This window comes from Peromyscus maniculatus, chromosome 10 (assembly GCF_049852395.1).
Source record: "Peromyscus maniculatus bairdii isolate BWxNUB_F1_BW_parent chromosome 10, HU_Pman_BW_mat_3.1, whole genome shotgun sequence".
NCBI classification, from domain to species: Eukaryota; Metazoa; Chordata; class Mammalia; order Rodentia; family Cricetidae; genus Peromyscus; species Peromyscus maniculatus.
The window spans coordinates 5,263,613-5,290,620 of NC_134861.1; the positions used below are offsets into that span (position 1 = coordinate 5,263,613).

Below are 27,008 nucleotides of genomic sequence, written 5' to 3' on the forward strand. Positions count from 1 at the left end.
TGGTCTTCCCAGGACACCAGCATGCCTCGGGTGGCCTCCTGCAGCCATTCTTGGGGTCCTCTAGAATGTTTGACTGAGATCACATTGGTCCCCAGGATGGAGAGTAAGTTGCGGGGCAAGGGTAGGAACTGCTGGCTGGTGGGCACAGCTGTTCAAAGGGGACAGCATGCCCACTGGCTATAGTGAGGACAGCCAACGTTCAGATGAGATGGCTTTAGACAGTAAACGGAAGTGATGCGAGGAAAGAGCCTCCCGTGCCGGGGAGTGGGGATGACTGTGCCCGGAGAAAACAGGACATTTGATACCCACAGCTTCCTTCCTGCCTTCTTGGGAAGATCATTTTCCTTCTTTTTAAAAATGTTATCTGTTCTGCTGCAAGTATGTATGTGCAGAGACCAAAAGAGGTTGTTGTCATATCCCCCAGAACTGGAGTTAAGGATAGATGTTACCATGTAGGTGTTAGGAATAAAAGCCAGGTCCTCTGCAAGAGCAGCAGGTACTCAAACCACTGAGCCATCTCTCCAGCCTGGAGAATAACCCTTGCTGCTGGTCCTCAGACCACTGGGGACACAGCTACATGCCAGTGGATAAGCATGAGTGTCCCGGGAGCCGGCCTGTCCCTAATGCCAGCCAGGAAACCATCATTACCACCACCCATAACCAAAAGGCAAGGCAATCAGGTAGAGAGATTCCTCCAGACGAGACTAGACACGGCAGAAGGCATGGGAGATTTGAGTGCAAAACCCATGTTTGGTGGCATAGAGCCACCATACTGTATCTCATTGGACAATGGCCACCCAGTAGACTCTGGTGGTGTACTTCAAGGCCCGAACCTCTACCTCTTCTAAGGTGGCAATGGGAATATGGACAAGAGTAGCCTGACCTATGTATGGCCCCCGCCCCTCTCAGGACTACGTCTTGTCACCATGGATCAACCCGTGGTGTTAAATCTTTGGATTTAAAAGGGCCTCCGGATTGCCATAGGAAGCTATGCTCAGCCTGGCACTAGGGGGCGCTGCAGACTGGCACCAGCTGACCCAGGCAGTGTCAAGCCTGTTTCAGGGATAAGAATGTATCCATCTGGTACCACCCCCCACCCCACCCTCCACACACCCCTCCAGGCTTCAGTTAGGCCCTTTATAGCTACCACCCCCTTCCCAGTCACTATCATCAGGTGTCTGCGTGACTCTCGAGTCTGGCATGAAACTGTCTGGTACCTGTTATGAGGTTGCTGTGGTAAGCCAACACAGAGCTGTGCCTACAGTTTCCTCTAAAACCCAGTACCCTCCCTGAAGATCCTCGAGCTTCTATTTCAGCTGTCCAGAACCAAGGCTTCAGTTACCTTGGTTAGCTATGCAAAAATCTCCTGACCTAGAAAGTGGGCCTGATCCTAGCAAGAGGTGGAGCCAGAGGTAAAGTTCATTCAGCCCTCAGGTCTTCTCCCAAGGTTCGAGTGTGTGACAGACAAGTTGAATATATAGAATGGAAACACTGAGTTCTCTCTATATTGTCCTGGAACTCATTATGTAGCCTAAGCTTGCCTCGAACTTGGCGATCGCCTGCACCATGTTTGGCCCAGTATAGATTGCTTCTACCAGAGGTTTGGCTACCTGCCTTCCCCGCAGAGGTTACCACAAAGCACTTAAGCACTCTGTCTTCATGGGATCTCTCCTCTGTCAAGACAGCCAGGGAACTGGAGAGGCCAAGTGCACTTCCTCCACACACCCATGATCCCCTCCTATGGACACAACTCTATTGCATCCTGTCCTTGGGACCTCTAGACTCTGGTAACCCCGAGGTTCTGCCTGCCACCTTGGGCCACAAGAAGCCCCCAGACCCACCCACCGACCCACCCACCAACACACACAAGCCCAGCTGCCTTTACTCTGGGAAGGAAAATCAAAAACCTAAATTAGTTCCCTTGGAGTGGGAGACTAGCACCTTGCTCTAGGGACCCCAGGCTGCCGAGTCCTCGGATGCTATTAGTCCTCCTCCCGCTGGCCTGTCCCCACACACCTGCACGGGTCCCAGAACAGAAGGGCGAGAACTCTGAGAATCAGAAGCGGTTCTCACTTTATTTTCTGGAAAGTAAGTTGGCTATGTTAACAGAACCACATCTGTCAGTGTGGGCTGACAAACTGTGTGCTGGGCCCCAAGAAAAGTCCCCCTGAGCCACTGTCCTGGCCCTGCTGGCTCATAGGCAAGGGACAGCCACCCAAGCCACAGGCCCAGTAACAGTACAAAACATAATGAATTCCACTCTTACTCCCAAGCTTTGAAAGGTAGCAGTCTAGGCTATGAAAGTCTAGAAGCACTGCATAGGAAGTGTTAAGCCTACAGCAAATACAACTTGTAAAGACTCAATAAATTATATATAGATAGATATAAACTTGTAACATCTATTAACATCTGAACCTCCAGGCAGGACTGGCCCCTCCCTGGGCACAGGCTTCTGCCTGGAATACATATCAATTAGATAATCTGTATGAAAATACCAGTCACCTTGAAACTTAAAAAAAAAAAAAATCTCCTAAAGGAAGGTCCTATAGAAATCTAACCCCCCACAAAAGAGGGCCAAAGGAAATAAAAAATGCTCACTGGAGTCACCTCCAACTATGAGGACTGCTCAAGCTTCCAAGGGGCCACCTCCAGCCTTGGTGTGGGCCAGATGCACATTCTCAGCAACCCCCTAAATTCAGCATAAACCTCTTCAGCCGTTAATAAGTTACAACTTAAAATTTCTGCAATACAAATACCCTGGGGCTAAATGCTATGAACCTGGGAGGGGGATGGGGCTTCAAGGGTTGATAAATAGCTTTACAAATATACAGGTCCAGGGACAAACAAAACTGTGGTGCCAGAAAAGCCCCTTGTGTCTCGGCTTGCTCTTGGCATTTCACCAGTGAGCCCCATGGGTTACCTTGCTCATCTGGACCTCAGTTTTGCCTGCCTCCATATAGATATTCTTTTATATATATGTATGTATATAATATATATCATACAGGACATCTATTTATATAAATGTACATTTGCTTCTGGAATAAACATTCCTGATAGAAGTTATGGCTCCCACCTTCAGGTACCCGTAAATTCAGTCTGAGGGGCAGAGTGAGAAGTGAAAGGCCTGGAGGTGGAGAACTGGGACTCACCCCCCACCCCACCCCCCGAGCACAAGGTGCCATGTAGCAGAGAGGCTTGCCACCTAGGGCAGAGCTTCCCTGCAGGCTCAGCTTCGGGCACCAGAAAGGCCGAGGTCCACCCTGGACACGGAGTAGATCCCTCTCTGCAATGGTCCCTGTGAGGTGGCAGTGGGGAATGAGGGAGCCAGAACCCCAGGGTCCCACAGGCTGGGCCCTCTTACATTCTACATTTGGTGCTCCTGACCCTGGCCAGTCAGGAGACCACTATACAGCAGTGCATGTTTCCAGGGGGCCTCTGCGGCCAGGAGCCCAGGACACACACACACACAGGAAGTCCTGTCTACTGTTGGCCCATCACACTGGGCTGGCTGGGGTCCACTGCACACCAGCAGTAGCAGGGCGGGCTAGGCTCCGCGTAAACATTGGCTTGGGCTTGGTCTGTAGGACTGTTGGCCCCTCATGTCCGAGGTCCCCCATTACTGGGTGGACCTGGGGGCAGCAAGTCATGGGTGAACACAGAGTCATCCCCCGAAGAGCTGGAGCTAGGAGTGTCCTGGCCACCTGGCGAGTACTGCTCAAAAGGCACCGACAGGTCCAGGTATTCCTGTTGGCAGACAAGGCTGTCAGGACTGTGCCTTGGCACTCTCTTCAATCCCATGGCCATCTGCGTTCAGGCTGTGGGCCCGAAAGGGCAGTCCCACCACTGGAGCTCCAAGGAGCGACACCCACAGAAGGAGCAGGACTGAGTGGCACTTACATCTGTTGACGTCACAGTAAGGATGCGGTCTAAATCCTCTACCAGCTGCTTGAAGGTGGGCCTCTGGGAAGGCACTGCGTGCCAACATTCCCGCATGATCATGTACCTGTGGCAGGTACAGCCGTGAGTTCCTGGCCTGCTGCCAATCTCTACCTCACCCCGGGGCCACTAATCCCCTACTCATCCCAGGGACCCTGGTAGGAATGGACTGGGTAGAGGGATGGGCACGAGATGCTTTGCTCACAGGTCATGGGTGCAGTTGGCTGGCTTGTCCATGCGGTGGCCCTCTTTCAGCAGCTTGAAAAGCTCTTCCACAGGGATGCCAGGGTACGGAGAGCCTCCCAGTGTAAAGATCTCCCAGAGAAGGACCCCGAAGGACCAGCTGCAAGGGAGGTGAGGACAAAAGGCCTGTTACTCCTGGTCCATTGCTGCAGCAACCATGCAGCAGCCCTGCACCAACCCTGCAGCAGCCCTGCACCAAGACATGCCACCAATGGGGGGATAAACTACAACCTGAGAGGACCAGGACCCTGAAGGCTGGAAGAGGTGCAACTTGGGTCCTGTCTGTCCCCAGAACGCCCTACCCTCATCCCATGTGGGGACACATACACATCACTCTGGTGGGTGTAGACTCGGTCAAACAGGGCCTCTGGTGCCATCCACTTCACAGGTAGTCGACCCTGGGCAGAGGGAGAGGTGTTGGCTCTCATGTGTCCAATGGTGGTGGATGTGGGGGTCCACACCCCAACCACCCAAGGCTCACATTTGTGGTCTTCTTGTAGTAGTCTAGATTGTGCACATCACGGGCCAGGCCGAAGTCTGCAATCTTCATCACATTGTCCTCGGTCACCAGTACGTTTCGGGCAGCCAAGTCTCTGTGAATGCACTGAGAAGGCACACAAGAAACCTGGGCTGAGCTGAGAGCCCTCCCCAGCCCAGGCAAGCTTCTCGCCCACTCTCCCACCCAGAGAGACCCTAGCTGGATTGGGCCGTCTCTGCTCACCTTCTGGGAAGCCAGGTATTCCATGCCCCGGGCCACCTGGTAGGCACAAGACACTAGATCCTTGCAAGTAAGCTGTTCTTCTGGCAGCCTGCAGGCATCAAAGGAGTAGTCCATGCCTGGAGGCCGCCGTGCCCGCAGGAACTCCCGTAGGTTGCCCTTGGCTGCATACTCCACCAGCACATACAGGGGCCCTGGGAACACACACACCTGAGATGCTGTGACACTCAAGAGCGCCCCCGCCCCATCCACCAGTCTGTCCACCTGCTGCACCTACCACCCTGGGTGCAGGCCCCCAGCAGGTTGATGATGTTCTTGTGCTTGCCAATCATTTTCATCATCTCCATCTCAGACACCAGGTCCGACAGGTCCTTGTCAGTGGCATCATCTATGTATGCCAGGAATGGGGGTGTCAGGTGATGGCCCCACAGCCCCCAACTGCCCCTTCTACTTCTCTGCCTCCTCACCTTTCAGCATCTTCACGGCCACTGTGACAGGCTTGGCGGTGCGGTCCTTGTCAATGCCAATAGCTTCTGCCATGACAACCTGGCCAAAGCAGCCTTCTCCAAGAGGCTTACCGAGTGTCAGCCTGGCCACAAAAGCAGAGGCAGTAAGCATGTGCCCAGCATAGCCAGGCCTCGTGGTCATATGCCACTGTGTCCTACAAGTCCTATGGGCATTTGCTCATGAAGACAAAGAAGAGCCCCTCACATCTCATCCTGCCCTCCACCTCAGAAGCATCTCATCCCACCGCCAACAGGCCTCTGCCTAGGAACCAACCAGCCCCCACCCCTGGAACCCCCACCAAGTACATACTGTCCCTCACCACCACTGACCGGGTCCTGGAGAGCTCCCACTTGGGGTCAGCAGGCAGTTCAAGTTCAGAAACATTGGCCAGAACAGGACCTTCTCCGGAGGACAGCCGGGCAATGCGGACCAGGGGTGTGTTGGAGTTCATAGAGGAGTTGGACTCCAAGGATACCTGCTTGGGTCATCAGGGACAGGTTGGTACCACACAATGTGGGCTGAGCATTGGAAAAGGGAGTGGGGTAGTATAGCCCCCGGGAGCGGCCAAGGTCAAGTCTATGTGAGGCAGGGTGTGGGGCCAAAAAAGGGGCTGGCTGCTCTGACTTCTATAAAACGGTGACTGAAGACTACTAAAAAATGTTTTGCCCCTCAGAATTTGGACTCCATGTGGCAAAGAGAGATAGAGAGGGATCGGCCCACCCAACTTCAGAGAAATGAGTCTCAGGCAGGCCCCAGGCCCTGTGGGTACTGCTGGGACTCTAGGAGACCCAAGGCAGGACAGGGAGCTCAAAACCTGGTATCTACTTTCTGTTACCTGTCGCTTAAGCGGGAAGCGAGAGACCTTGTGCACGGTGGGTGAGCCCAGGCCCTTCTTTGGGGGACTGCGAAGGCGGCAAAGTGTCACAGCTGCCACCACCAGGATGAAGAGGAAGAAGCCCACCCCATAGCTGAGGATGCCTGCATACACGCTGCCAGCCTCATCAGCTTCCATCAGCTCCTCCTCAGCTGTAAAGACACAAGTTTGGGGGCCTCATCCAGCCTTTTCGGGCTTCCCACCAGCTGGACACAGGCACCAGTGGGGGAGGGAAAGGACCTGGGATACTCAGAGATGGGAGGCCCAAGGCCCCCAACTTGCCTGGATAATATAGTAATATAGTCAAAAACATCTGTAAGTCAGCAGGGCCAGACCCCGGAGAAAAGCCCAGCAGAGCCAGAAGCACCCACACCAACACCCAGGCGCACAGGAAATGCCAGAGCCTCAGATCAGGACTGTGGGGGCCCAACTGGAGGATGAAGGGGAGGCCCTTGCAGGACCAAGATGGGGACAGGTTGATGTGCCCACACCAAGCATAAAGCTGGGGTGAGTTTCACAGGATGGGCAGCAGTAAGCCATAAGGGCCCCCCCTGCATTCCCTGGCAGCTTTGGCATGTCCTGAGCCAGCACCCCAAGAGGACAGGTGCAGCGTGAGCAGAAGCCAGTACCTGGCAGCACCACCAGCCACGCAGAGTGATGGGAAAACCCGATAGAATTGCCCGCCAGGCAGGTGTACTCCCCCGCGTCCTCAAAGGTGACATTGTGCAAGGACAGAACCTCTAGCTCCTTGTCGGTGGTGTTAGCGCCTGCCGTCTACAAAGAGAGAAGACAGTGCGATAGGCAAGCGCCAGCACTTCCCTTTGGGTACCACAGCGGTCCACACGGAGATGATCCAGCCAGGCTGCAAGGAAAACGCCGCCGCCACCACCACAACCTCGGCCACCACCATGGCCCTGCCACAGACAGCCTCGGAGGCCCAGGGCCCTCTGCCTCCTGCACTGAGGCACTGAGCCTGAAGCCAGTCCCTCCACCGGTGGCAAGTCCTCTGTCCCAAGGTGAGCAACAGGCAGGTGGGCAGCATGGTGCCACACGGAGGCAGCATGCAGAATGAATTAGTGCTGCGATAGGAGAGGTACAGATGGGAAGACGGGCAGACGGATGGGTAGGAAGGCAAAGGGCATCAGAGTCAGCCAGGGATGGGTGTCAAGTTGATGCTCACTCACAAACAGCACAGGGCTCAGCCCCTGGGAGGCTCTAGAGATCTTTGCTAAGTGTGCAAGTTGGGGGTGCAAGAGGACAGCACAAGTCTGAGCGGCTCTGAAGCAGGTGGTCAGTCAGTGGTAGCTAGCGGCTACCAGTACTGCTGAGGCATCACAAGGAGGGCGCGAGCCGCAGGCGGGGCGTCAAGCAGGCCGGGGTCGTGCAGGGCATGCGGGCAGGTGCATGGCTGGAGCGTTGGAGCTGGAGCTCAGCGTGCCAGGCAGGCATGGGACAGAGTCGTTACCTGCTTGGGGCCCGTGAACACGCAGCCAAAAGGCCTTCTCAGCCACGCCTATGAAATTGGTGGCCCGACAGAGGTACTCGCCCCCGTCCCGCTCCGACACATTGGCCAGGCGGAGGCGTGCGTCCGCCTCCACATTCTCACTGATCCAGGACTGCGGGGACAAGAGACTGGGCTCAGGCACACCCCGAGCCAGCTCCAGAAGGACATGAGGATGAGGCAGGGCAAGGGAGATCCCCAAGGATGGGCTGGGGGCTGGGCAGCATCACCTGGAAGGCTGCCTGGAGGAGAGGCATATCATGGCAGTGGTAGGTGTGGTTTCAGAGAGGCCTTCTCCATGTACACACACACACACACACACAGAACCCACAGCCTCCAAACCCTCACTCCAGGGGTCATGTCAGGGCAACTAGCTTATGCTTTCTGAACACCCACACCATGGTGGGAGGCACACCGGACAGAGCCCCAGCGGCCTCCTCTCAACAGCCAGGACTCTGTTCCCGTCAGTACCTACTCCCTCCCCCACCACACCTCCTTGTCTGAACAGATGTTTCTCTTTGGGCTTCCAGTGTCGCAAAGTCCCAACTCGGGTGGCCACCACCCGAGGCCACGGAACAAAGCTAAAGGCGGACCGAGGCAGGACAGAGCCAGTGCTACATTGGAAGCAGATGACACCAGACAATCCCAGCCAGCTGGGGAGTTCTAACCAGTCCTCTAGGATCCAGAGGGCACTAACTCAGCAATCCTCCTCCTGCCCTGGACCACCACAACTGTCACTCAAGAGAAGCCTTCTGTGGGCTCGGCACTCAGAGCAGACAGGGAAACCAGTCCCATGGCAGAGCACAAATTACACAGAGCCTGCCTGGAGCTCAGAGCAAGTGAAAAGCACTGAGGTTCTCTGCCCCTTCTCAGAAATGTCAACACCTGGGCCCAAATCCCAACATATCTCTCAGCCAGAGGGACTTATGGACCAGGGCCAAGGGAGCCCTAGCTGACCCATCCGCCCACCCGTCAGCTGGCAGCAGAGCCTACCTTGAGTACAGTGACGTAGGGCGTGCCATCAGGGCCCACCTTGCTGCCATTCACCTCCACATGCTTCAGCCACTGGATGTGTGGCTGTGCATCGCTGTACACCTTGCAGTGGAACTCCACGTCACTGCCCAGAACGGCTGTCTGGTTGGCTGGCAGCCCAGCCTGCAAGATGGGCCGGTGCGGGGAACGCTCTGCAAGAGGCAGCCAAGTCAGGGGCAGTGGGGAGCCAAGGGGCCCAGGGATGCCCTGCCTTAGCCACCCAGCCGGGCCCTCACCCAGCACATCCAAGGTATAGGTCTGCCGGATGCTGCCAAACTTGTTCTCTACCACGCAGGTATAGTTGCCACGATCCGAGGGCACCACACTCTCCATGACCAGGCTCCACTGCTGGTGCCGAAGCTACGGGCAAAGTTGGCACGTGAGCAGCTGCAGACTGTACGGTGGCCAGACCCTGCTGCTCCCGAGACCCCTTTCCCAGACCCACCTTGATGCCCCCTATGCGGTGCTCTCCTCGGAACTCTTTGCCATTTTTCAGCCAGGAGATGGAGGGGGTAGGGTTGCCAGCAGCTGGGCAGCGGAAGCGTACAGTGTTTGCGGCTGGCACAGCCAGCAGTTTCTTATCCATACGCTCTGGTCGGGTCCAGTAAGGGGCCCCTGATGGCAGAAGAGCCCGTAACAGCTGTCATCAGTGCACCCCTCCCCAAAGTGCCCTGCCCACCCACCAGCCTGCTTCCCCCAGACAGGCTGCTCCCTGAACCCTGTCACTGCATCCACAGCTGCCCCACTCTCAGACGTGGGCATGTCCTCTCCTTGCCCTTTGGTGCAGGCCCACAGGGGCAGGCTCCCGGGAGGTAGAACCCCGTAGGATGCAGATCCTGGGAGACAGCTAGGCCACGTCACCCCACTAGTCTGCACAACGCAAGGCAGCCTCTGCAGTACCCAGGGCCTGGCAGACGCCTTCCAGGTCATGCTTCCCCTCCACTCATTTCCCGCCTTCCTCCAGGCTGGGTGGAAGATGCCATCTTGCTGGGACTCAAGAAAGCAGCTGAGGGACACAGCAGGGATCCAGGACAATATAGGGAGGCAAGGCCCTTCCAATAATGACCTCACTGTACGGTACCATAAGACCATGTGCAGCTCTTAAAGGAGGAACCACCACACAGGGTAGAACTGTGCAGACACTGGTGAGGGGCCCCTCCAAGCTCGCAGCTGCCCTCCCAGGCTCCTAGGTTGGCCAGTAAGTAGGCTTGGCAGAAGACTGCCACGCTCGGAGACTGCAGTGACTTGATGCTGCCCACTACCAGGCAAGGCCCAGCAGGTGGCCCTTCAGTCGCGTTATAGCCTCAGCCCATGTGAGGCCAAACACCAAACACAGCCTAGAAAGGCCAGGACAGCGGAAGCAAACAGGAACTCAGGGCAAGGTGGCTGGAGCAGGAACCGTAGGGCAACTGGGTTAGACATTTTGCTCTGAACAGTCTTGTAGCCAAAGGGAAAAAGGGAAATGAGAAGCCAAGTAACTCCTCAGGACAGCAGCCTCTGTTGGCTTCACTCCGAGACTCCAAACCTCCTTCTGTGTAGACTCCACACTCTGAAATCTCATACAGCCCCTTTACCCGTTCTCCTTGCCCCACCCCCTCTCCTGCTCATTCCCTTGTGTTTCTATCAGTTTTGTCTCTGATTTCTCTCAACACCTAGTCCACCCTACCTCAGAAGTCTCCAAACGGTCCACGTCCTCAGTCCACACAGCCTAGTCTCCCCAGTTATAGACACACAGACACACACACAGACACACACACACACACACACACAACCACCTGTGACGCCCCTTACCCAGTGTATATGCCTCAGCCTGGCACAGCCTCTCTCCTCTGCTGCTGGCCCAAACCAACAGCCTCTAGTGTCCTTAGTCCCTGGTTCTACCTGCTCCTCAACAGCCACCTGTGCTCCGTGACTGACTGTACTCGAACCTGTGATGGACCTTCCCACTCGAGTCAATACCAAAATCCCTGCAGGGCAGCCCCACCTCCTCGCTGCTCCTAAAGCACTGTAGCCGTCAGTGTTACCCTCTAGCCATCAGACTACAGGAAGGAGGCAGCCCGGTCCGACCTGGACCAGCTCAGTGTGCCTAGGCTCTAACCTTACCTGTGTCTTCAGCCACGTCCTCCCCATCTTCGTCATCTCCCGAGGATGGAGCATCTGCAAAAGTTGTAAGTAGGCAGTGGTTCTGTGACATGCCAACATCCAAGAGACCTGCTGCTCCCCACATTTGGGGTCCACTGCTCCCTGCCTTTGGGGTCCTACCTTCGCCATGCCACTCATTCAGATAGAGAGTACTATCAGCAGCCAGCAACAAGCACTCTTAGGCAAGGGATGCTGCAGCCGCCCTGCCCAGGACTGCCCTGATCTCCCCGGCTATGAAGGTACTCCACACACCTGACAGTTCCACCCCCCAGGCACTGACCTGTCACACGCACACTGAAGTAGCACAGCACACGCTGAGTGATCCGCTGCTGGCAGCTGTAGACGCCCGCATCCTCATGGGAGGCATTCAGTACTTGGAGCCTCTGGGGACCCACTAGAATGCGGTGGGAGGCCACCAGTCCTGTGCCATCCTTAGTCCAGACAGTGGGACCTATGGGGGCACCTCCAGGTGGATGGCAGCTTAGCTCCACGGTGTCCCCACTGCCAAAGGCCACCTGCTCCTGCTGGCTAGGCTCAGGCCCCGGAACATCTGTGAATGGAAATGGAAAGCTCTAAAACAGATTCTCCAAAGTCGCATGCTGGAGGCTCAGCACTTTAATTCATAAACACACTAGCAAAGGCTGTAGCAGGTAAGTGAGGGATGTGCTCCTGGGGCATGGGATAATGCTCAAACCAGGGGTGGAAAGCTGTTTTGGTAAGAGCCCATCAGTATCTCAGCTCTGTCAATGGTCTGTGCTAAAGGCTTCTGGCTCTGTCCTGTAGGAGGAAGCTGTCTTCCAAAGATGATACAGAAGAGGCACAGCAGCCTCCTCGCTAACTCAAAGATCTCCAAGTGTCCTGAAGGGTGGGGGCCAGCTCTAGGGTCCAACACCTCCCTGGAATGTCTAAAGGCCCGAGCTCATTCCCAGCACCAGGAAAAGTGTCACCAATTCTCCCTCCGATTCTTCCACCATTTGGAAATGCACAATCAACCCTCAGCTCACAGGCAGGCACAAAGGCAGGTTGGGGACAGGCTGTCCCGCGCTGGCCTCTGGCTCGAGACTCAAGAGAAGGAATAGGGAGTCCTTTCAGGGCCCTCTTAGCACCCAACCCTTGTCTTGGCTTCTGAAACAGTATGGGTGGAGAGCCAGGGAACAGAAAGAGCACACTTTAGCAATAGGCAGGAGAAAGCTGGTATGGTGGCTCACACACTCACAGGACTGAGGGCAAGATGGCCGCAAGCTCAAGGCCAGCCTGGCTACCGTGAGAGACTGTCTCAACAACAAAAAATAAATAAGTAAATAAAAATAAAAATAAGTGGGAGAAAGAGAAGACGACACAAGGTCACACAAGAACTTGGTGGACAGCCCTTGCTTGACTACTCCACAAGGGCTGCATACCTCCACCAGCAGCCCAAGTACACCAGCCAGGAGGTCCGGGGGCTAGGACGGTTGGTGCCTTGCAGCTTACATGCCCATTCCACACAGCAGCCCGTTAGAAAAAGAAAATAGGACAGACACAGTACGGACAAAAATCTGATACTTAGGTCTCTGGTCAGTGGGATAAAGGACCCAAATGAGCTCCCAGTGTGGCTGAGGACATGGGACCCCCATTTCACAAATAAGAACCAGGTTTGGGGGGGCTGTCAGAGTGGCCATGTGGGTCCAATAGAGGCAGCACATCCACCCTGGTAAGAAATGAGCAGCATAGTCCCTCCAGTGAGCAGACACAGCCACACACCTCTCCCCTGCTCGGTGCTGCCCCGCTCATGAGGGGGGCCCCAAAACCTCACACTCAGGGACTTACTACCAGCTGGACTATCACCTCCAGACTTCCCTGCCAGAATCTGACAATGCCCATCACAGGGGCAGCTGGGCTCAGGGCCCAGGACAGGAGTGGGTGGTCCTGCTGAGCAGACCTCCTTCTTCAGATCCAGCTGGACTGGCTATAATGTCGTTTGTCATTCTGCCGACGCATGGCCTAGATTCGGGGCCCAGCTGTCCACTCTGGCCACACCAGTCCGTAGGCAGGCCCAATTCTGCCCATCCCAGAGTCAGCCCACAGGCTCAAAGTCCACCAGGATTCTCACAGCCAGAGGGATCCAGATGACCCTGGAGTATCCACGAAGCTCATGTCCCAGCGTCCTACAGCTTTAAGCTGTCCTGGGTAGGTGCCATAGCCAGTGACCTATCCTGACTTCCAGCTCTCCAGTCCTGCTGCCATGACCTATGGGGACCACCCAGTGCTGGAAGCTGCGTGAGCCGCCCCCCCCCCTCCCCAGAAAGCCAAGAACAAGCTTGTCAATAGCCTCAGTCTAGGCTTTGGCCCAAGGGCAATAGCCAGTTGGTTCCGGTTTGGTCTGGGCAAGACAACTGGTCAAGCCATTCACACAAGCCTTTGCTTTAACCTAATCCAAAGATGGACTGGAGAAGAACACAGCAGCCCCCAGGCCAGCCCCTCGGAGAGGAAGATGGCTGGAGGTATGGGGTGGGGGAGGGGAAATGGCTCAGTCAGCTGTGAGCTGACCTTTGACCTGTCCACCCATCCCTGTCCACTAGGAGCCAGCAGAAACCAGACTCCTAAAATTTGGAGGCCTGGGACAACGACATCACCACCACCACCTCAGGCAGGGTCACAAAGCTTAGAGGAACTAGTGTCATAAGTCAAGCAGGTAACAAGAGAAGGACGATGCTGGATGTTGCCTGAGACCACACAGACGACAGTACACCCCGAGGAGGGAGCTCCCACAATATCAGCTTCCTGGAGCCCACAGATAACTTCCTAAGCCCCATCAGCAGAAGGGGGACCAACTGCAACACACAGGCACTGGTACTTCTGCTGCGCCCACTGAGGGAACAGTGTTCCCCACACCACACAGACTACACAGCATCTGTCCCCACTGGGGTCCCCATTACCACACAGTACTGAGGTGGACCAGTGGATCCTATGTTTACTGGGGCAGACTAAGAGACACTGTGTCCCAGTCAGGCTGTGCTGGGTCTGGAGTCTCCCAGATCACCTCAGTTTCCCTCGGTATGACACAATGTACAATCTCAACTTGCAGACCCGAGGTCCAAAAAGGCCTGGTTAAGTTGGCTAGAGCTTGTAAAAAGGTGTACGGGGAAGAGGGGAACCTCTGCCTGGGCGTCTTGAATAAAACAATGTAGTCAGACCACAGCTGACCAGCTGCTGGGAGGACTGTATCCCGTCGGGAGTACCTGATAACCAGTCTGGTCACTAATGTCGAGACTAAGTGAACGCCGCAGAACTAGCGTCAAAGCCAGACCTGTTTCTGAGATCACCTTAAGGACTCCAGGAACTTGGGCTTTGGAGCAAGACCAGGACCCGGATCCAAGCAACATCTGCTTTGGTAGTGAACACACCTGATGGAGGAGGCATGGCCAGGTGCGCGATTCCAACAACCGAAGATTAAGGAGGGTGCCCTAAGGAGCCCCAAAGCCAAGGAAGGGTCTCTTGCCTTCCTCCCCAGCTCCCCACCATCCCACCAGGAGACATTCCAGTTTCCACAGTTTCATAACAAAGTCAAGAAAAAAAAAAAGAAAGAATCCAGAGGCTGGGCGGGCTAATGAGGGTTTACTGGGGATTATCTGGTTTAATCCCCGAAACAACCCTGCCATTACCAGTCCTCTTTGGCAGGACAGGTGAGGAAACTTAAGTCCTAGGAGGGTACCCAAGCCTAGGCAGGCCTCAACCCCAGGTGGCTTTACTCAGAGCTCAGTCATTTCTCAGCCTAACAGGCCACCTTTCCCCAAGACCTCACCTTACCCCTAAACCCACCCTGGCTAACTCATTTGCCTTCTAGTCACAACTGTTTGAAAAAAAAAAAAGGGGGGGCCTCCAGGTCCCACAGGCCCCAAGTGAAACCCGAGGCCCCCCGAGAACAAGCGGCTCCTAGGCCCAGCATAGGATCCAAAGCTTCAAGGCCTAAGATCAGCCCAGGTTAATGAACCACCGCCAGGGCCTGCTGGGCTCAAAGTCCAGCCCTGCGGGGGGGCCGGGGGAGTTGAGGGGGGCGGTGCAGGCAACGCCCAGGGAGGTGGAAGGCTCGGCTCCTGTCACCCACTGCTACAGGCCCACGTAGAGATCAACCTGTGGACCCCCTGCAGGTTACTCTCTTCCCACAGAGCTCACCAGCTGGGCTTATCCCACCAGGGGTGGCCAGGGGAGGCTGGAGCCCCGCCCCACAGCTCTTGACCACAACCAGCTCCAGTTTGGTAATTTATGTTCCCGGGGAAAGCGCCAGCCGAGACCTCTGTAAACTTCACCAGGGCTTTGTATTTTTTACTGCCCGGCCCATCTCGTTAAGGAACCGGATTAAGTTTATTGGTCTATCAATTCCCTACCTGTCTCACTAGCTCGAACGCAGGGGCGCAGGCGGGCGCACATCCCACCGATCTGGCCGCCCGGCTCAACTTCGGTTCCTGCAGCAAGGGTCGTGCCAGGCCGCCAGTCACTGCCTGGAGCCCAGAGTGTGCGCTCCGCCCCGCCGCCCCTATCCTAGCTCCCTGACACCCGACGCAGGGAATAATATCTTCATCTGAATGCACATGCTAATGTGGCCCAGTCGCCGGCCATTCGGCGCCCGGGAGCCAGGCCGTCCTAGCAGGCGCTAAAAGCGCGCGCTGACCTCCCGACCGCCTCTGTCACGCCGCTGAAAGACACGCACATTCAAGCTACCGGCCCACTTTCATTCATAAAAAAAAAAATAAAAAAAAAAAATAAATGACATTGTTCCGAGAAGCTGCAGCCGCTGGGGGAGAAAGGGGCGCGGGGGCGCCGGGAGGGGCACGCCGCCATCTGCCTCGTCCTGCTGCGCTCGCCGCGCTCGCACCTCCCCGAGAGGCCGCGCCGCCATCAATGCGCGGTCTGTGGCCGCCCGGGTACAAAGAAGCGGCTGTTCGGCCTCAGCTCGGGTGGGGCGACAGCTTACCGAGCGAAGGCCTCCCTCCGCGCGGCCTCCCGCCAGACCACTGCTCTGCTTTGCCACGCTGCCGCCCGGCACAACTAGGGGCCGCGCGCGTCGCACCTCCGGGCGGTGGCGGGACTCCAGGCTGACCCGTGTCTCCCTCCCGGACCGTCAGCCTCCAGCCCCGTTGGAGGGTACTCAGTGTCCCGTCGGACTTGGCGGCCAGCCGGGCTACGTAGGCGGCGCCGCGATCCTGGGACAAACGCCCCTCACCTCCCAGAGTGCGACTTGAAGGGCGGTCCGTGCGCGCCCCTGGGAACCGACTCCTCCGGCCGCCTACAGGATAAGAGGAGCAGCGGCGGCGAAGCTGACAGCTTGTCATGCGGGACATTGAGCGACAGAGCCGAGTTTTGGCTGGGATACTACTCCTGTCCACTCCCAAAGTCCAACCTTCACTCTGGCCAAAACTGAGCAAGAACTGCGCCGGGAAGACCGGGGAACCAACAACAGACACTTGCCGTCCTCGCAGATCCGAGGAGCAACAATGGGAATTGGGACAATCGGTTCGCGCGCCCTCCCGACGCAGCCCGGCCGGGGACCACGACCACCGCGCACCGCTCCCCGTAGGGGTCTCGCACTTGGGTGTTGGCTCTGAGACCCCAGGCACATCATAAACTGCCGCTCTGGATCTGACAGCCTCCTGCGGGGCGGGGTACAGAACCCTGGCGCACTGGCCGTGGTGCTACCGAACCTGACGCCCCCTCCTCAACCCAAGGGGCCGTTCGCAGTTCCCAAAGCCTCTGTGGACCAGGGTCGCCCCCCCCCCCCGGAAGACACCTTGGGAAAGTGCTTACCTGCTATTCTCCGCACAACTCGCTGCTCTGGGCCAGGTGGCTCAGAGGTAGCTCCGGCCACGACCGCAAAGCAGAACGCTAGCACGCAGGCCGAGACTACCATGGCTGGAGAGGGGGCCGCGGTGTCTTCAAGCCGCGCGCGCGGGCATGCTGCACCCCCCTCCACGCCCGGCTCCGGCGCCGGTGGGAGGGCGCCGCTCCGGAGTCTGCGGGAGAAGAGCACTAAGTTACTCGGGAGGGAAGCGGGGGAGCGCTGCCTCGCTACTGCGCCCGGACCCCCGGCCGCCCCGCCCGCTGCCTCCTTGGGCTCCCGGGCCGCCTGGCGCCGGCCGCCTCCTCCCAGCCGAGGTCTCTCCCTCCTCCCCTCCCTGGCTGCCGCAGAGCCCTCCCAGGACGGCGGCAGGAGCGGCAAACTTTCCAGATCGGGAAGCCGGTGCCCAAACAGCCTCGCCGCACGCACGAACCGCTCCAGTTGCAGCCTGCCTCGCGCCTTGACTGCTTCAGCGCCCACCCGACCCCTCTAGAGCGCCAGCCGGCTGGTTCACACCAACCTGGCGGCCGCTAGAGCCCGGCTCACCACGCGCAGCCCCGGCCTCGGCTCTCAGCCCGCCCTCCCAGGATCTCTTCTGTTCCAGCAGCCGTCCGCCCTCCGGTGAGTCCCAGTGCCGAAGTGGACCGCACGGCGCCAGCTGCTCCCGCCACCCCCGCCGCCACAGTGCACTGAACTGGGGCGGCCCGGCGCGCAGCAGCCAGTGGGGGCACGGCCTGCTCCCGCCACGCCCCGAACACGCCCCTTCCCGGGCAGCCGAGGGGCGGGGGATCCGAGGAGGCGTGGTCAGGCGGGGGCGCCGGGCGGTCCCGGAGGGCGTGGGAGCCCGGTTGGGATCCAGCGGGCGAGGCCAGGGTCGCACACTCGACCCCTTGAAGAAATGTCTATCTCAGGACTGTCTGCCAGCACGCTCCTTCGTCCAGTAAGACCAAGGGGCTCAGGGGGGTGGCCTCGGTGGGGGTCCAGGTGTTAAGGCGGCTTGACAGTGAACCGGACAGTGAACCGGCCCCTGAGCTGAACCCTGTGCAAAGAGCCGTAATTCCTCAGGTGCAGAGATTGCATTTCAGACGGACAAATGGGTGTGAAGCGGCCTTGCGATGAAGGATGGAGCCGAGTTTACACGACGACGGAAGACTCAGGGATCGGATCCTAGAAAAAGGAAGGCACACTGCTGTATTTATCAAACCAATCGGTGGCCCGCGCATAAGCTCAGCTGCCTAAGTGTCCTGCTGGGGTTAATGTTTACACTTCCCCAGGAAGACACAAGTTTGGAAGTGAACTTACTGCCCAGCCTCGGAATAACAAGAAGAGCTGGGGATACCAGGTGGAAGAGCCAGCCCTGTCCTGGAGCTGCCTGAACTCCAGCCTGTGGAGGTCCTAGCGCAGCACATCCATCCTGGGGACGCATTCCATCTGGGGAGTGTCACACTGACAGCTGGTCCCAGGAGGATCAGCCTGGCCACCCCATCGTGCTGGCAAGCTGTAGGTGCTGCCTTGCCCACCCTCTGAAACAGCACCCACCATCACCACCACCACCACCCTGTGACTGGTGGCGTCTCTATCTACCCTCACAACGCCGAGAATTTTGTTTCACAGTCAAAAGCTTCGTGACTAAGGCCTATGGAGGCCACCTAGGGAAGAAGGTGAGGTCTTGGCTCAATGTTTCTGCCCAATCTGGCTGTGTGTGGCTTGAAGGACTCACCCTGCTCATCAGAAAAATGGAAAGTAGGCCATGAAAACCTTTCAGTGACTTATCAATCATTCTTATCTTTCCCAGACCTCTGAGCAGGGCTCTGTCCCCAGATCCCTCGTAGTATCACTCAGTGTCCACCCTATAGCCCTGAGCTGCCGCCTGTCATTGCCTGCTCTGGCCAAGCACACCTCCCTGCAGACTGGCTAGGGTCCAGGCCTGGGTTCCCATGGCACCCCCAGGTAGCTGCCCACAGATCCTCTCCCAGAATGCCACCCCAGGGGGTCATAGCAGACATTCTCCCCTAATCTAATGGCAGATTAATTATCAGTAAGTGAACCAGAATGTGAACTCTGACCCCTATTTCCACCCCATTCCTCTGGAGGATTTACCAGAACCCTCCACACCCTGTACCAGCTGGGAGCTGAGCATCCATCCAAACAGCAGTACTTCCCTATTTCTGGGATAACCTCCTTGGCAGAAATACCCAGTCAGGAATCTCAGACCAGTGGTGGTGGTTCTCTGAACCCTGTGACCCAACAGACCATATCTCCCAAGCTACTTTGCTTTCTGGCTTCTAGGTAGATTTGGTCACTGGGCAACACATGGAAAATAGCTCCAGACTTGGTACTTCTACTTCTCTGCTTCTTCCCCAGCTCCGTGGCCTGGCATTGGCCAGTTCTTGTGGTCCCCTGCTCATCGGCAGCAATGTGGGAGACTAGTCCCTTTCTTCAAAAATTAGCTATGTGGGGTTCTCAACGTGTATTCCCGTCCCGAGCCTACTGCCAGATTAAAACCTAATTGTCTTAAATTTACTTTCACAGTTCAGGACAACAGAAATCTGAGATCAAGATGAGCTGGCTGTGGGCCCTAGAGGGGGTTTCTTCCTGCCTGTCACAAGTCTGGGGCCTCCAGCCATCCTTGACTTAGGGCTATCTCACTCTGGTCTCTGCCTTTACCTTCACATGGCTTCTACTGTGCCTTTGCCATGGCCAGCATCTCTCATAAGGACACTTGTGATAGGATTTAGGGCTGTCCGAAAAGTGCTGGGTGATCTCACCTCCAACTCCTTCCCACCATGACACTTGCACGACTCTTTTTCCAAATGAGGTCACATTCATGGATCTCAGGAGCCGGCGTACAGACCTGCCTTTGGGGGAGCCACCTTCTGCCCACCACACACCTGGGAGTTCCTGGTCCTTTGACGTCATGCACATCCTGACCTGGGTGTTAAGGACTCTCCAGCATGGCTGCCACCGTCTGGTGGCCCTTACATCAAAAGGGCACAGCATTTTTGAGACTGCACTGATTCTGCAGAGTTGATCCCAGCATGGCCCCCATGACCCAGCCCCGGGTAGCTGCAGCTCACTTTGCCTTACCCTTATACCAGGACATAATTCCTGGAAGGCCTGGTCCATTGTCAGTGTGGGTTTTTTTGGTTTTGTTTTTTGTTTTTAGTTTTTCGAGACAGGGTTGGTCTGTGTAGCTTTGGAGCCTGTCCTGGAACTTGCTCTGTAGACCCTGCTGGCCTCGAACTCACAGAGATCCACCCGCCTCTGCCTCCCAAGTGCTGGGATTACTGGTGTGCTCTACCACCGCCTGACTCAGTGTGATTTTCCTTGTACAGAGTGATTTTTCCCAAGTCAGTGGGTTTAGCAGAAGTCTACCTGCTTCTCAGAGAGCTACACGAGATAAGGCTTAGCCCACCATTCCATCATCTGGACCAGAATGGCGCCAGCCCCCAAATCTCCATAATGCTGTCCCTAACTTAGCCACTATTTTCTCCTGGCCCCTCAGTTGAACTCCAGGCTGTTACTAAGACTAGGCTCTGAGAAGGTGGGTCTCTTTGGCCCATAGCAGAATCCCAGGGGCAAGGGTTGGAGCCTGCCAACAGCCAATGCTGATGATGGGGGTTGGGGTTGGGGTCTCCTAATGCTAAAGTCCCCTTCCATGTCTATACCTCTTGGCCCACTTCCTGGTAACCCACTGGCTTTTAAAGCCCCACACAGATGGGTGGAGTCTTCAGTGAAGATGAGACCGGGGCAGAGGCCAAGTCAGGCACACTTGGGACAGTGAAGGGACTCAGCTGGGTGGCCTCAGCTTTCTGGGGCCTATGCTGCTGAACACCAAGGAGAGAGACTGTAGAGGCGCACCAGCTGCATGTGCCCTGGAATGGAATCCCCACAGGCCAGGAGTAGGCAGCCCGATACCTGCCCTTCTCTGACCTCCCCAGCCAGGCCAGGCAGGGCTGAGGCTGGGGAAATGGCAGACAGGTATTGTCAGCAGAGGGACTCTCCTGGACAGACCTGAATTCACAACTCACCTCTTACCACAGGGCTCCTGGCAGCTGGCAGCTGCTGTGGGCCACAGTGGGCCTGGAACCCAGGCAGGGCAAGTCCCGGGGTCCTGCCATGCTTGCCTTCAGGTAGCGTGCCTGGTCCAGCAGAGCGCCGCTGCTATGAGGCTGAGTGAAAGGATAAGGGAAACTGAGTCCCAGGAAACTCCACTTCCTGGCTGAAAGGAAGGTTTTCAGAGCCCTGGAGCTGCTCTGCCCCCCGAGAGTCCCCATTCCCTCATCTACAGTGGGAAACGTCGTAACTGTGTGCCGACAGGCTCAGGAGCCAGTGCAGTCCATGTGTAGGGGGTTCAGAACTCCTTATGGTCTGGCCTGACCTAGTTCCCCCAAAGAAGAGAGGGCAGGTTTGAATGGGAAAGTGGCTATGAACAACTGTAGGTGTTTTCTGCCTTTCAAATTTCCTCCCAGAATTTGAGGATTAAAATACAAAGTATATTTGATTTGCACATTATAGAAGAAATAGATTTTAGTTTTGTTTTGTTTTTCAAGATAGAATTTTTCTGTGTAGCCTTGGCTGTCCTGAAACTCGCTCTGTAAACCAGGCCAGTCTCAAACTCACATAGATCTGCCTGCCTCAGTCTCCCAAATACTGAGGTCAAAGGCATGCACCACCACCGGCCAGCACAGAAGTGGAATTGTAAAGAACACGAACAAGAAGAGAAAATATTGGAAAAGCCTTCAGCCGATACTAGGAGCTATGTCCGATCCTTCATTTTCGCTGTGAGCTTCCTGGCAGGCTGAGCCTAAAGGGCAACAACATGAGTCACAAACTGTTGGGAGCCTGGACAGGCTGTGATATTCCAGACCTTTTTGATATTCTGACCTTTTGTGGCCCTTGGTTCACTCAAACCACTAGACCTCAAGTCCTAACTCTTGGTTTGGAAAATGTGCCTGGATGAGCAAAGAACGGCGATCAGAGCTGTGGACAGACGCAGGGCAAGATGCCTGGCAGAGAAGGGCTACTCAGCAGAAAGCAGGAGGAACAGACAAGAGGCCGCCACAGGGCCATGAAAGCCCTCAGGAGCAGCCAATGCACAGGGCAGTACCGAGCAAGGACGGGTTAAGGCCTCAACAACTCAAGGACTGGCAGGGCCAGGCCGGTAGCTGCTGAGCAGTTCAGAAATCTATTTTCCTAAGCTCTTGGCCTGAAACCTCAAGTGTATTTTCCCTAAGTTTTATTTTTTCTTTGACCCCAAACTCTGGTAAATTTAAGGGAAATTTAATTATGGTGTTTTGGGTCCATTTACACTTAAACCCTCTCAGCATTTTTTCCAGGACCCCTTTGCCGTTCAGCACGCCTTGGGAGCCTTCTAAATGAATGTTTTATTATTTTTTTTTGAAAAGGCCTCGCTCCCCCCCTCCTACCCCCCAGGACTAGCCTTCCTGCCAAGAATAAACAAGTCCTAACTCTGCAGGCTCCGGCAGAACTAGGAATCTAGGCCCCAGGGCCCAGCAGCCCTTGCCACACCCTCCTCCTCCACCTCAGTGGGTCTCTACTGCACTGCACCCCTTCCTCTCAGTCCACTGGCCCCTCCTGGCATCACCTGTGGCAATCTTGCTGTCCCCCTCTGCTGGTTGGCCCTTGCAGCATCCATCATCCATTTGTGACCCTCAACCAAGCATTATCCATCTCCAGTCTCTGAATTTAGAGCAGCTAGCTGATGTGTGCGTGCGTGCGTGCGTGCGTGCGCCTGTGTCTGTGTGTCTGTATGTTCCTAACCCTCCCACAGATGGCTTGGGCTGGACAATCCAGGTTCTGTGTGGTCAGGAGAATGTCAAGTTGGTAGTCTTGGTAACTGCTGACAGAACCCTCACAGCAGCCCCATTTGACAGATGGGGACTAAGGAGGTACTGTCTTAGTACTCCGTCACCAGAGGTGACCACGGTGCTCCCAGAGATGTTTCAGCTGAGCTTGGGAGCAGTGGAATGTTTAGGGAGCCCTCAGAGTGGTCAGGATCCCACCAGTCCTGGGCCAGGTGCCCCATCAGCCTGAGGGAAAGGGCCAGCCCACCCACAAGGCCTGAGACTCTGAAGGTGCCGAAGGAGCTGGGGATCCTGGGGGATGCTGGAGATGCTGGCACACAGGCTGCTCACAGCTAACTGGAAGACGTAGCTGTTTGCAGAGAACTCACCAGAGAGAGGCTGCCAACTCATGACCTGTAGCCACTTCAGGAACCTCATTTTCCAGGGGTGTCTCAAGGGCCATAGGCCTACCGTTCAGCTCCTAAGTCCCCAGCAGAATCCAGTGAGAGATTACTGCTTCTGCCTGGTACTGAACCTGGGTCCCTGAGCTAGTCCCTGCCCTGGTTCAGAACCAGGCATACAGGGCCTGGGAGCTGAGTGAAAGGGACAGATGTAGGGGTGAAAGGCAGAGGCCTGCTCTCTTCCGTCCGCATCTGAAGGTGCTTTTGCTGTTTGCTGAACTCCATCAGGGGCTGATGGGTGATGTTCTGCGACTCAGCTTAGGTACAGGCGCTGCCTGTTGAATCCCTACACCCCATCATAGACAGGAAAGCGGAGGCATGTTCTGTAGCCAACTCTTTTCTGTGAGGATCCCTTTCCTCAGGGTCTTCTCAGATGCTGAGTGGAATGTTCACGCAGGATATTCCTGCCCAGAGGGCAAATGTAGAACAGAAGTACATTAAAAGGCCTGAGGGATGGGCAGACAGCTGCTCCTCAGACACCTGTCTCCTCATGGCTTCCAGCTTCTCACTGACCTAGCCAACCATCTGGGTAGCCCCTTCTCTGTGAGCTTGCTCTCAGCCCCCAAGGCCCCAGCACTGAGCAGGATGGACACGCAGGGTCTGCAGCCCCTAATAGAGACGTCTTTGCTTCTGGAGGCCCTCGCCTCCTAGCCACGCCCATTGCCTGCCCCTGGCCCTGGCTGCTGACAGCTTTATTGTCCACCAGCCTGAACTGGATAGGGACTCAGGGTGTGGTGAGTCAGCCCTCTGGGCTGCGAGGGTACAGACCACCATCAAGGCAAAGGTTAAGAGTCTGATAGGGGGTTCCCAGGCAGTGTGCACCCCTGCAACAGTCCGCACCGGTGTCCCCTGTTCACACTGGTCTGCCCAGTGAGCACCATCCTCATAGGCCCTAGTTAGGAAGTAATGGGTCCCATGGCCTCTCAAGCCCGAGTCAAAGATGATAAGGGCTAGCTGGGAAAGGGACACAGAACGTTTCATTCTGAGGAGCAGAGTCAAGGGAAGGACCTGTCTATTTCTGTGGTGAGCATACCAAACTCCTCTCCTTGGAGCTTGGTGGGCCCCAAGGTGTCCTGACAACTCAGCTCAAGAACCATACCCCAGCATCCAGGAGAGCCTGCCCAGAGAGCCAGTCACCACTTGGACCAGTGTCTCCGCAGGGGAGAGCAGAGATGAAGCCCAGGACAGCAGCTGAGGCCAGAGCCCAGGTTCCCAAGCCCAAGTTATCTTAAACTAGGGTCTGCGTTGCCTCAGTGTGGATCAAAGCTGCTTACGCAGCCTGCCACCAGAGCTGGATTCCCACAGTCACTTCCACCCTCCCCCTTCCCATTTCCCAGCAGGCTTCATGCTGGCTTTGCTACCCCAGCCTCCTTGTCCGCAAGGACCCTCCCACCCTCCCCTTCCCTGGAATGTTCTCCCGAGCCTTTATACCCACTCTCGTAACTCTGTGGCTTATTCCCACATCTCCCGCACTGTCACCTAAAGGTCCTCATCTTCAGGAAGGTCATGACGGGCTTCTAGGAGAGGGTAAACACTACCAGGTCTGTAGTAGAGGGCTACAGGGTCTGTCTCTGGACAAAGCATCAGTTCATCTGGAGGCAGAAGACAGAGGCACTCCAAGGCTGGACCAGGTGGGATCATTGACAGCTCAAAGTCCTAGAGATGCCTGAGTCCTCAGGGAACTAACTATAGTTGTATACATCCAGTCAAATGGACAGGAGAGCTACTGTGGGCCAGGACAGTGATGTTCCTGAGAAAAAGTTCTCTGAGTTCCCTCTGTCCTTTGCCTGCCTGCTTGCCTGCCTGCCTGGGTGCAGAGGACTGGGGTTGGGCTTGGAAAACTGGGTCAGAGCAAGGCTGGGCAGGCCCCTGTGCCAGCACCACCTCATCTCACCCAGCAGAGCACATGCCCACGGCAGGACAGGGACTTTCATGGCGGCAACCTGGGACCTATACCCATCTATCTGGGCACACCTGCTCCTGCGTGCACTCATGTGTAATCATCTGGAAGCCACAAGAGCCTCAGCTAGAGCTCTAGGCTTCCTCCAGCCCCACAGGTGTCTGCCCTCGCTCAGAACAGCTGCAGCCAGTCCCAAGCCCAGGATATCACGCTTTCCAGGATAGTCCACCAAAGCTGGGTAACCCACATATACTGGTCAGCCTAACTGATCACTGCCCTCAGGAAAGGACTCCTTGCTGAGACCCTGAACTCCTTGAGATGAAGATAAGGTAGTAGTTGATGCAAAGTCTTTAAAAAGGCAGCAAGCCACCTGCCCTGAGTCACACAGCAAATCAAGAACCACCTCTTCTGCCTGTCCCAGGAACATCTATCCCAGCTCCCCACCCCCAGAGGACATCCTCCCACCCGAGGACTTTCAGGACACCCAGAACAGCCAGTTTCACCCATGGTTACCCTAGAGAAGATGGCAGGATCAGCAAGGGCTATCCCAAGGCTATGGGGCTAGCCTCACAGGCGGGTCTCCTCTGTGCCCAATGTTCATTCTGGTTGTACAAGGGGGCAGCATTGACCTGGCTCACAGAAGATGGGATGCAGGGGGGCAGGGCCACAGTTGCCCCTACCAGGCATCCTTCCCCATCCCCTTACTCCATCCCTGGGACACTCACTCTCTAGCCCCACAGAGCCCTGGCTTTCCCAGGCCTGCTTGTCTGCATATCCTACCATGAAGTTGGTCCCAGTCCCCCTTGCTGGGTCCATTAGAGGGGGTAACTCCCCAAACCATGAGCACCTACCCACTTATCAGCATTGGGAAACCCCCTCTAGCTCCTAAGACAGGGAATCTCTGCCCAGAACCCTTGCTACATTCACTCATGGGCTGTGTCTGCCCAGGGGTGAAGCCCCCACTTCTCCCAGAAGCAGGTCCCTGTCTCACCTTGAATCATGTACCTAAGGATCCCAGAGTAGCACCCTAACCCTCCCTACACACACACACACACACACACACACACACACACACACACACACACAGCATGTTCTCCTTGTAAAGGGCTTAAAGGATTCTATGATTTGCTACTGTCGAGCTCACGGAACTGGTAGTGCCAGAAACCAGCAGGTTGGGCAGGTGGAGACTCGATGGGTGCCGCTCCCCTGGGCCTCTCTATTTGACTTCTCCGGGCCTGCCCTGAACCTCCTGTGCTGGAAGAGAAAGTGAAGACAGCTCCACCTGCCTCAGCTGTGCTCAGTGTTGAAGGCTAGACCTCCTGCTCTGATATCTTGGGCTCCCCCCCACCCCCCGGCTCTAGTGTCACACACCCCAGCTCTTTTCTGGAGGCTCCTGAACATCTGTTATATGCAGGACAACAAACCTCATCAATGCCGGGTCTGAGAGGGTCCCTGCTTGGCCCCCAGCAGACAACTACCTGACCACCCTTCCCATTATTAGACAATGTTGGCCCTGGGGCTCCAGCTCATGAGAAGCCTTGAGCAAGTCTACTCTGCAGTGTTATTATTTATAAAATGTGGACCATAAAGTATGACTTGGGAGGAAGAGAGGGCTTAGGAACTGAAGGCTTCTGGAGGGTACAGTATGGATCCTGGGGACATTGTAATCATGACCAATCAGGACACCCTCAGCCCTGGAACAGCTGAGAGAGGAGATACCTGCTTAGTGGAAGTGGCAAAAAGCATCTGAGGTGGGTGGGTGAAAGCAGGAGGCTGAGATGGAGATGAAGGGACAAGTGTTGAACAGATAGATAGATAGACCTGGTCTAGGTCAGGGTTCAGACACAAACAGGATACTTGTAGCCTAGCAACAGCAACGGTCCAGCAGCAGAGCATGAATGAACACACGGTGAAAGCAGCTCTGTTGGTACCTGTGACCAGGACGTGCAGGAAAGAGGTGGCTCAAACCCTATCACAAGACAGATTCGGAGTCTGCAGCCTCATTCTCTCTCACATGGAGGTCGGCTCTGGCCCTGTACTCTGCCAGAGTCCACCAATGCCACAAGGAAGCTTTC

At 56.1% G+C, this 27,008-nt stretch overlaps 1 protein-coding gene across 13 annotated transcripts; it reads right to left on the bottom strand.

The window, feature by feature from the left end:
- Positions 1 to 2,056: 2,056 nt before the first annotated feature.
- Positions 2,057 to 17,466, bottom strand: Fgfr3 (fibroblast growth factor receptor 3). Of its 13 annotated transcripts, none has more exons than XM_006972882.4 (18): positions 17,312 to 17,466; positions 16,735 to 16,940; positions 11,234 to 11,503; positions 10,915 to 10,968; positions 9,257 to 9,426; positions 9,048 to 9,171; positions 8,773 to 8,963; positions 6,908 to 7,052; positions 6,240 to 6,430; positions 5,734 to 5,882; positions 5,365 to 5,486; positions 5,175 to 5,285; positions 4,901 to 5,091; positions 4,661 to 4,783; positions 4,507 to 4,577; positions 4,142 to 4,279; positions 3,898 to 4,003; positions 2,057 to 3,744 (listed from the first exon to the last, which is right to left on the bottom strand). In XM_006972882.4, the coding sequence occupies exons 2-18, from the start codon at positions 16,835 to 16,837 to the stop codon at positions 3,598 to 3,600; spliced, it is 2,406 nt and encodes an 801-aa protein (XP_006972944.3). In that variant the 5' UTR covers positions 16,838 to 16,940; positions 17,312 to 17,466; the 3' UTR covers positions 2,057 to 3,597. The 13 variants fall into 13 exon arrangements, with proteins under 13 accessions (XP_006972944.3, XP_006972946.3, XP_042141715.2 ...); XM_006972884.4 differs by having other exon boundaries at positions 5,734 to 5,879; positions 17,312 to 17,461; XM_042285781.2 differs by having other exon boundaries at positions 17,286 to 17,461.
- Positions 17,467 to 27,008: the final 9,542 nt, after the last annotated feature.